This window comes from Notothenia coriiceps, unplaced genomic scaffold (genome assembly GCF_000735185.1).
Source record: "Notothenia coriiceps isolate Sejong01 unplaced genomic scaffold, NC01 NC01_scaffold00018242, whole genome shotgun sequence".
NCBI classification, from domain to species: Eukaryota; Metazoa; Chordata; class Actinopteri; order Perciformes; family Nototheniidae; genus Notothenia; species Notothenia coriiceps.
The window spans coordinates 38,382-49,180 of NW_011350943.1; the positions used below are offsets into that span (position 1 = coordinate 38,382).

Here is a 10,799-nt window from a genome sequence, read left to right on the forward strand (position 1 = left end):
TGCAGTCAGCACGATAGATTCAAACACACACAGAGACACGACAAGAGGAGAGAAACAGTCGGAGTAATTTCAAATGGCGGAAGGTAGACAGCGAAAACAGAGCATTTAATTACATTTTCTCTTACTGGACCTCTTTGAAATGCAATTGAATACCCCTGCATTATAGCAACAACAACAATAATAATAATAATAATAATAATAACAGCAATAATAATTGGGAGGGGGGGCGCGGCTGTTCTTATGTTCTCTGAGGGGAGGCTCACCTACCCACACTTTGAAAACGCCTGATCTAGAGAATTCGAACGGCACTTATCATGGCTGCTACTGAGGGACTTCCGGATCATTTCACTCGGTTAGGAAGGTTCCTAAGCTAAATGGACTATTCGACTGCAGCCCAGGGCTTTAGATGAAAAGTCTGATACAACAAAATGGATGACTCGAATGTCCTCAAAATAAGTGTTTTTACGGGTCCTTAAGAGTCGGAATAGTTAAAACTAAAGAAAATCTCACCCTTGCCAAAATGTATGCCATATTTAATAAAACAATTAAAAAGCCCAAAACTTGCCCAATGAGGCACAGGGGTTAAGGATAAGCTTTTGAGGCTGCTGCCACCCACACAATGAATGCTGCAGATACTCATTAAAACCCAGAGGAGAAGTTTGCAAGCTGTTTTCAGACATGCAGCAACTCTACCTGCTAGCTTGCCGTTGGCGATCATGTTGGTGGCCACTAGTTTGATGGTGGACTGAGAGGGTCCTGAGGAGGTGATGGTGGTCACCAGGCAGGCTTTGAGGGAATCACAGTAGTAGCTGGAGTTGTCTGCGCTCGTCTCCAACAGTAACTGCACTGCCCGGTCCGTCTGAGAGCCACAACAAAGAGATGAGGATGTAATGACTGAGGACAAACAACAGCATTAACAAGGGGAAATTATGTTCATCATCAGGGTTTCATCTGGAGGGGATGAGGCTCAGGCGGGGTCAGCTCATGCTGGCCTCAGCCTGTCTGCCGATTGGAGGAGAGCGCCTCCACGTACAGCCTGCTGATTGTAGCCTGTGATTAGAGCCAGAGTGGGGACCTTAAGTGGGGAGGGGTGACTACAATCCCCACAGGCTGAGACACCAAGGGGGACACAGGCAGCACTTATCGTCAATCTTGCCTCATTAGGCTCCACAGCAGCGACATCACCTATTTACCCTCATGGGAATATGCTTGTATGTCCAGCTACAGTATAGAGTGTGAAGGTGTTAGTTAGTGTTTTTGTGGGAGACAGGATGGTGGCATATAGTCTGGAAGCTTTAAGCAAGAAAGAAGTAAAAGCAAAACCTCTGCCAGGTTTATCTTTTGAAATATCAAAAGGAGGTTTGCCCTTTGAGGCAAATATTGCACTTTACTCATCTATCTATATTTAAAAAACCTCTTGGTTAAGCTGTTCAATGCAACCCACACAAAGCTGGTCGCACACAAGAAGTCGTCTTTTTAGAGATCATCATTGGACAGCAATGCTTCAAACATGTGATGATTTTATAATATATGATGCATTGCTGTAGAGAAAACTACCAAACAGTATATAAGAGGAGTCGACAACCTTTAACATCTGCAGTGGTTAAAGGCAACAGACACATTAATGCAGCAGCAATACTTATCCCAAAACGTCATGTAAAACACTCGTAGGGAACATTTTACATAATTCCATGACATAAGGAAGGTTTGGAATGCAGGATGTTTATTAGTAGTGGGGCACTGAAGTAGATCTGAACACTTTAGTAACTTTGACGTCAATTACAGAAGACATATTTGATCATCTCCTAGGTTATTTTAAGGCTGGGGAATGTGAGCTAAAACACTTCTATAATGGCACTCTTCTATGTTATAATTGTTTCTGTAGGACAGTGTGTGAACAGTCTGTGTGGTGCAGTTCCTACCTGACCCAGCAGGAGGAGCTGGTCCGCACATTTCTTAGTGTGTTCATAACTGGAGCGCTTCACTTCCTGCAGGTGGACCCGATCCAACTGGAACTTCTGTTGGGCAGGAAAGTGAAGACAAAAGTTAGCTTATTTTAACATAATGCCTCCATAGATCCATAAGCGTGTGTGTGGGTGAGCAGTAGAGATGTATCATTTCTGGACAGAAAAAGAGTAATGATGTGCAAAAAAAGATATGGAGGACAATTATAGAAATACAGAGAGCAGAGATGGAGAGCGCAATTAAAAACTCCTTAAAATATTCAAGAGTTCTCCCAGTGTCCCTGGTGCCAGAGCCACCCATACTTAATATCAGTGCTTTCCCCCCCCATTATTTCATTACATGTGCCCAATTGGGAGTTCAGATATTTTTTTCAGAGAGCAAATGATAGGCTTGAAACATTTAAACAGCGATAGCTATTTTAAAGAATGACTTTTATATGAGGACTAGAGGGAAAATGGTTCAATAACAAGAGCGATAACAGCATAGTAGAAAATGAGTTGCACAGGATGTGTGTGTGTGTGTGTGTGTGTGTGTGTGTGTGTGTGTGTGTGTGTGTGTGTGTGTGTGTGTGTGTGTGTGTGTGTGTGTGTGTGTACACCCTTGTATCTTTATCCGACACAGGCAGTACTTTCTTTGCACTTTATTATGATGAATTCTTCAGTGAGTCACAGCCGTGGGCTTAAAATCCTTGCAGAGATACAAGATGAGTTTAGTAACCGCATGCTCTGTATTGGAGTCTTGGATATTAGTAATTACAGCCAGGCTGCTGCCACTGAAGCTGTTTTATGACAAACAGTTGCGAGAGTAGCTGCCGAGTGTCTGGGCAGCACTTTGAAACTTTGGGATCACTCCGTGGCTGCTCATTAAAAGTTAAAACTATTTTAAAGAACAGAATAGTGCATAATCCATCAAATTAACCTCGAAAGACACTCAGAGAAAAAAAAAGACTCTTATTTGAGGTTTTTTTAATAGAACATCCATGAAATTAGACAGTCCATTCATGCTACTTTAAGCTTTAATAGTAAGAGCCGTTAGACATTTTCCTTAACTGGCTTTCATCAAAAAAGGTCAAGAAACATTATGTAGCTTTATAGGTGAAGAAATCCAGTCTGGCTTCACTTGGAAAACCAACTTTTACACAACTATTCCATTTGTTTTCTTTTTATAACTATGTCCGCATAAGTAGATTTGTACTTGCGACACAAACACAATGTTAGGGTACATAAGATCTAACAAGGAAAAAAAATGGAATGTAAAACAGATGCATTCCTGATGGAAACATGGAGGTGGATTTCTTTTTTTATTCAAATGGACTCTGATGGTGCTATGTTGACCGGCAAAGGTAGAAAAAGGCGGTGCAGGACAGATCAATAGACATCTTCTCAACACTCTCCAGAAGAAACTGGGTCAATAATTAGTGCTGGAAAAAAAGAAGAGATCCAAGGTTTTGTTTATTAAAGCCATCAGCAAGCGAATTGATCCGAGCAATGACACGGAGCAAACAAGAGATGTTTTTTTCATTGAGCGTAGCCTGGGGTGGGCTAGAGTCATTGGAGGAAATGTTGGTGGGATTGATTTTAGTTTTAGTGGGGTCAAAGTGAAAGATAGGTTTGACCTTAAAGGCTTGAAAGTGTGAGATACTTCCCTAAAAGAGTGAGGCTTAGTGAGACAACAGAAGAGATACATACACAATAGGGCTGCTCAATTAATCGCGATTACGATTATGGCTTGCAACGATTACGAAAACAACGTAATCAAAATCAAACGATTATTTTTTTATTATTACTATTTTGGTTTTTCAGTTGAATTATACTTAAAGGTGGGGTAGGTAAGTTTCAGAAACCGGCTCGAGATACACTTTTTGTTATATTCCATGGAATGCTCTTAACATCCCGATAGCAATGAATATCTTAAGTGCTTTGACAAAAAATCCATAAAAAAATGTCATCTGTGGAACCCGTAATACTGTAAAAACTACAACCAATCCGCCAAACGGATTGGAGTGCCGCCCTGTCTGTCAGCCTTCCATCTCGTGCACGCACAAATGTATCTCGTGCCCTCATTGGGCGTGCCGTCATGGGGCGTGCATTGCAGCAGTACTTCAATGACTCGCCAGCAACAAGGCGGCCACTTTCACCATGGCAGAGTTAGGTTCAACATCGTCTACTGGTCGCAAAAGAAAAAATGTAACGGAGAAAATTAAGAACAAAAAGAAAGTGGAAACTAGGAGAAGTCAAACCAGGAGTCAATATCGGAGTTGCTTTGGCTGTGTAGTATTGATAACCTAGATGTGTTTAGCTTTGCCCGATATGTAACGTTACTGCAGCCTGCTCTCACGGAGGAGGTGCTCTGTAAGGAAGTCTGAAGGAAGGGGCGGATTCTTTTTGACTGTGTACTTTCAAATTTTAGTGCACTCGAGCCGGTTTCTGAAACTTACCTACCCCACCTTTAAAGTTCAGGGTAATCAACTGTTAAAAACATACTGTTCACATTTTTTTCTCCAATAAATGGAGGTTTTCAAAGTCAATGAATAATTGCAATTACAATTATTGACCCAAATAATCGAGATTATGATTTTTGCCATAATCGAGCAGCCCTAATACACAATGTCATTGATAATGGAATATACTGTGTGACCCGTGCTGTGTTGACACTTTGGATGACAAGACACAGCCTGGTAGGTGCTTGTTTGTGTGTGCTCTGACTTCAGGAGAGTAACTGTCTCTGTGAGGAATCCTATGGGAATTTTTAAATGTCGACTGCAGGGATCAGGTATTTGTCTCCATTGTGTCAGTGAACCAGAGACCGAGAAAGCAATAACCGGCTAAATAGGTTTCAGACTATGTCTTTTAAACGGCTTGAACTGGTGTACCATATTTTTTAATCAAGGTGACACTTTTTATAAACCTGCAAGAAAGCAAAGAACGTGTTTGGAGGTATCAGGCATTTTTAACTTCGCAAATTTGAGTGCAATAATGCAGAAAAAAGTTGGTTGTTTCATAATATCTAAGACATGAAAGTACAACCCATTCTTTGAGAAAGGCATCTTTTTGGCCTTATTGTATTGGCTAACTGTGGGACAGGGGAAACAGGTAGTGCTGGTTTCACTTACGCAGATGATGTCAATATTTGTTCCCCAAAAAATGTATCAATGGTAATTTTTTTATTTGAACGTTTTTCAGGTTGTGATGTGGCTTGGAGAAGAGTACTGATTGTGGTTCAACACAAGCCCACATGCCGGAATTGGGATCAGATTTGGGATGCTGACACTTAATTTGTTTGTTGTTTTACTGACCTGGAAGTAAGAGCTCTCACACAGGATGTCATTGCAGATGTCCAGGTGGTTCTGAGGCGGTGGTGGCTTGGTTCCTTCACCCTGGGTGTTCCCCTCTGCGATGGACAGACGAGCCTGAGCGAACGCCTGGATGTAGTGGGACGCCACAGTCCAGAAGTGAAGATCCGACTCGTCCCCGAACAGCCTGCGGTTTACCACAACATCACATCAGCTTAGCGGATGTTCTCTCGGGGGAAGTTAGTGTAGGTCATACATTCTGCGAGTTTCTTCTTGTAGTTCGCTCACTAATGACCACAGCTCCTGCATCTTCCAGCCCACGCCTCGCTCTTTCAGCTCCCGTCCACCCCCTCTCCACACACTGCCTTTTCTTTCGTCATTTACTTCCCTCAGCATCCCTTTCAACATATCTGCAGAGGCACACAGCTGTTGCTAGGTTACCTTGCCACATTACCCATGGCATGAAAAACTTGGGCGGTCAGTCAGATGTGGAGACATAATCATGGGCTCTCAATGTGAGCGGGGACATTGTATTCAATCACCGTAGGAAAGGGGTCTTTGGGATGTTCTAGGCTTAAATAACAGGATGCAAACAGGGGGGGAGGAGGGGGGGATTGCATTTTTACTCAGACTGGCTGCTCTAGTTACGTCGGATGCTCGAGGGAACGGAGAAGTGGAGCAGAGATGAGATCAGAGTTGCTGACACCAGCTCTCGTGTCATGCCTTGTTTGTGGGGATACAGAAACAAGGCTGTACAGTTGCGGCAAAAAATAACTCCTGTCATTTAGGCAGATTATTTCACAGTTTAAAATATACATCTTACATTTTCCATTACATAATCTGAATGAATTAAAATGTAACAAATAAAGAATCAAGTGTAAATCTGCAATAGCTAAAACCACTTTACCTAGATACTAATCTCCAGCCTCCTCGGGTAAAAATTGTCGTCCACAAATGGAGGAAAAAATATTGCGGAAAGCAGCTAATGAGATCTAATTTTTACACTTTTAGTACACAATTAACGGTAATGATGATAGGTACTGATTTCCATTTAATTACGCTCGCTTGGTTTAATTAGGTCCCCGATCCCAGATTGATCAGTAATAGCATTAATGCAAACACTGTTCGACTTTAGGTCATTATTACCCACTCAACTGCCTAAAGATTATACAAAAAGACAGGAAGACATTAGCGGGGGGAAACATATGGAGGCAAAAAGAGTTTTTTTTCTATGTTGGTAAGAAAAATGTGGTTGTATGATATCCTCAAAGAGCGTCTTTCCACTTCCAGGATAACAGCTGTTTGTTTGGTGTTTAATATTACCCTGCTTATATAAACTATACTTTTGTTAGAACTCAGTGACTCAGAACTTCTTTGAGACCGTCTGAATGCTAAGACAATAGTCGCGCCGGGGTACCTCATTGACACAGTGCTTTTTGTTTGTGAATGAGTTCACCGCTGAGTGTTCTGTTTTCTCCAAGTTATTATTTTATCCTTGAAATAAAGGCAATATCAGTGTAATCTGCATTGGGTCCTGCTTGCTTCATCCACTGTAACAGGATTGGTCAGTAGGTTGGTTTAAACTAGTTAATACCTTGGTTTTTCTTAGTGAGTCGCTTGGTTTTTACTAGTTATTAACTAGGTTTTAATTGTCCTGACCAAAGATAACTATTCAGAGCAACCTGTTCTTTGGATTCATTTGTGGGATGAATATGGCACTTGATGGCCCCTGATTGGTTTACCTAACAAAATAAGCAAAAAAAAGCCACCCATGTTTGAGTTAGTGAATGAAATTAAACAAGATACCAATTTACTCTTAAAGGTGGGGTAGGTAATTTATTTCAGAAACACTTTTTTTATATATTCGATGGAATGCTCTTAAGATCCCGATAGCAATGAATACATTAAATGCTTTGACAATAAATCCATAAAAATGTCATCTGTGGAAGCCGTGTCGATGTAAAAAGCTCGACCAATCATCTGAGCCGGCCCGGCTAAAATAACTGGATGGCCTACCTGCCTGTCAGCCTTCCATCTGTGCACAAACTTATCTCGTGCCCTCATTGGTCATGTGCACGTTCGTGTGTGTTGGAGGAGGGGGTCTGTAAGGAAGTCTGAAGGAAGGGGCATTTTTTTCGGCTGCGTAGTTTCAAATTCTAGCACACTCGAGCTGGTTTCTCCATTCTACCTTTAACATCAGGCTGAGTTCTGAAAAACGGTCCAGAGCAGCAACAGTGTTCAAAGCTGCAACGTTTTTAAAGAATGAAGTTACTTTTTGGCCTGACTGAGTTCTGTCGATTTCTCCAAATTTGTTTTGATGTTTTCATTAGGATCAAATCTGTGGATCACCGCATTGTGTTGGCCTCACTCAGTACTCTTTAGCCGGCAGATAGAACCTCAGTCCCCCACATGCTGCTGTGTCTCACAGATAGTGAGAGTGGCTGGGCTAGTTGCAGCTAAGGCTTTAAACAAAGGCAGTTATGAAGTGGTGTGGGTGAATGAAGGAGAAGGATCTGTAAGTGCCTGCTCGTGCGATGGTACTGATAGGACTTCAGGGGGCTGCAGGCAGCATCTGATATTCATGGGCTCTCTCAGCAGTACGCCCTGGGGGTTGTTCTAAAATAAAGCACAGGCTCACAGTAACAATGAAATGTGGGAGAAACATCCAGGGCAGAGTCCCAGTCCGAAAATACATTGTACTTTCTTACCAATTTGAATGTTCTGTATTTAAAAAAGAGTTCCTCTGGTGCATGTAGAGCACTTGCTTCTCATTAGTAACATACTGTACTTTGTCTAGCCTTAAAATGTTATTAAAATCAGGTGAAATAAAATTACTGAGTTGTTGTCATTTGAACTACTTATATTGATAGAGCAACCTGGATTAAGTTAAGTATGATAAACATAGGTACAACTAATTTGTGAAAGAGTGAAGACAATTTAAGTAAATCAACACATATGTGTTAAGCAGATCAAACATAACTATATGATGTAGCATTTCATTACAACGCTATGGTAAGATTTAATTAAATGCAAAAAGTAATAATTAGTTTAATAGTATTTTTCCCATTTACTGAACCGATTTTCGTGCAACTAGATTAAGTCAATATGATATTTACTAAGTGGTAGAAATATGGGCAAATCTGATCTAAATATATATGAAGAAGCAGGCGAGTGTCCGGCACCATTCACATTCACACCACCTGCCTCATATTGGGACGATGAGACCTCCACATTACTCTGCTGCTGAATGGCACTGCGCAGAACTGCGAAGGCGGGACTTCAGAACAGGCTATAAGGCCTCAAAAAGTCCTTGAGGGGGCCGTGATTGGCCGCGCTGGTTGCCAGGGGACACAGGGCAGCACGTTTGGCTGCACAGGTTGCTATTGCACTGCAGGGCCACACAGTTGGCTCAACAGGCTGCCAAGATCTCTGCAGGCAGAGAAATGTGCCGGTAGAGAGCGGAGATAAAATATGACCACTACAACTACAGACCTCTCTGGAACAGTATGTCGCTTTGAAAGACCAGTACAATTCTTAGACCATTTTAGCAATTAGCAAATAAACTTCATTTTGAGTTGAGGGAAATATAATTAACAATTTATGACTACATAATTATGAATCCATATCAATCTTATGTGCGTCCATTCATTGGAAATGGGGGTTTCTTCATACACTTTTGCATTACTTTGACTGTATGATCTATTTGTTTCCCCTTTCACTCTGGGTTAAAAGTTCTTCTCATTTCTATGTTTGGTCACTAGCCATTATAAGGGTTTTTTAACATTAACATGAAATGTTTAACATGAAAACAGATTTTCATTTTTTTGTTGTTGAAAAAATGCACCTCTATTTTTGAAAAATCTTCTCATGTCTGTCTTTTAAGCCTAGCTTAGCATAAAACCAGTCTCGATAGTGTGTATTCTGTATGACCTCGTTACAGCGATGCCTCGTAAAAAATACGTAACCTGTTACAGCCTTATTAACATAACAAAAATAATAATAATAATTTGACATCCAGCTTGCTTTACACCATTTTCCCCGTAATATTTATCTAATTGTGCTCTATATATAGCGCAAAGACTTCTACCATAAATATTTAGAACAGAGAACATGAAGCCTTGTTCCCCCGTCATCACATCTGAGAGGGATATTTCATCAGAGCAGTAATCCTTTCATCATTCCTCCATGGAGTGCAGTCTCCAGACACATTTTGACACCAAATTGCTTTTGTTTATATATTTGAAGACATAAATTACGTCATCAGCAGTCTGCAGCTCTATGATGGTGAACACACATGGCAGCAAGACGTCCACAGAAAGGTGACTCACACACACACACACACACACACACACACACACACACACACACACACACACACACACACACACACCTGCTCTGTTGAACTGGAGTGTGAAAATGACCGGTCGCTGCTTTCTAACACACCTGCTGTTTTAACCGTCTGTCCCTGAAAATCCTGCTTCCCTCTGTTCCCCATTTCAGTCCGTCTGTCCACCCCTCTTTCTTCTTCCGCAAAAATACCAGCCCAGCTCCCCATCTACACCGAGTTAAGTCTATGACATTTGAACATTTGCCCCCAGGATTTGAATTGGAAAAAGTCAGATTTGATTCAAAAATTCAAGAGCAGCCCTTTAGAGCGGACTCCAACAACACTTGAAGACATACATAGGTGGTTGAATGTTTTTTTTAAATGTTGCATTTACATGTTGATTGAAGAGAGGCACCTGGCCTGTGCCACAGAACATTACAAGTGTTTAATGCCTTTCTGTTACCATCCTATCAAAAGATGGTCTCCACTTTGTGTTTGTGTTAACCTGATGTAGCCGATACCCTCCTCTCTCTCCTTTCCTGTAGCAACTCATTAAGGGAAATATCTGTTATATTTACAGCAGGTCGAAACGTGCTACAATGGCCCAAACAATTTCATTAGGAGAAACGCACTGCACTTGTAAAAAATGATGCAATTGTAAAAACATCCATTTGCCAAAACACATGCAAATGAAAAAACATCTTTAGCAACTTGACAACATGTGAAGTATTTAGAAAACATTCACCAAATTGATGAAACATGCGCAGCATTGAATAAATGCGGAACGCTGCAAGAAGCTCAAAACAGAAATGTGATCACATTATTCCTTCTGATATTATTGGAGATCTGCTGTAGGTCACTAAGTTAGCTAACGTAGCCATTTCCAATATTCTGACAAAACACTTCAAATGATGAAACAGACTGACTCTGCCAACATGTCTGTTGTTATTGTTTGGTCAGGGCCGCTGGGAATATTCTTTTCAAGAAAAAATTGGGAACGAAGCAAGGTAAGGTAAAGTAAGGTAAGGTATTCTATTATGTATTTTACTTTTAATTAAATTAAATTTGAACACAATTGGACAACAATGCATATCTTCAGACTGTACCTTGGTCATCAAACCTTACAAAAACCATACAATTATGTAGGGTCTTCTTTTTGATGGATTGTTAAGGCTGTATTGGCTAATCTGAACTCCCTAAAAGGCCTTGCATTTT

General features: G+C 41.0%; 1 protein-coding gene across 1 annotated transcript in view; it reads right to left on the reverse strand.

Annotated features, from left to right (window-relative positions):
• Positions 1-425: 425 nt before the first annotated feature.
• Positions 426-10,799, reverse strand: part of LOC104950847 (WD repeat-containing protein 11-like) — a 67,299-nt gene continuing 56,925 nt past the window's right edge. Inside the window, exons 23-25 of the mRNA XM_010777422.1 lie at positions 5,261-5,444; positions 1,923-2,018; positions 426-859 (exon numbers count right to left, since the gene is read on the reverse strand). Of these exons, the coding sequence (XP_010775724.1) occupies positions 473-859; positions 1,923-2,018; positions 5,261-5,444 (667 nt within the window). The 3' untranslated portion in view covers positions 426-472. The remainder of the gene's footprint in view (positions 860-1,922; positions 2,019-5,260; positions 5,445-10,799) is intronic.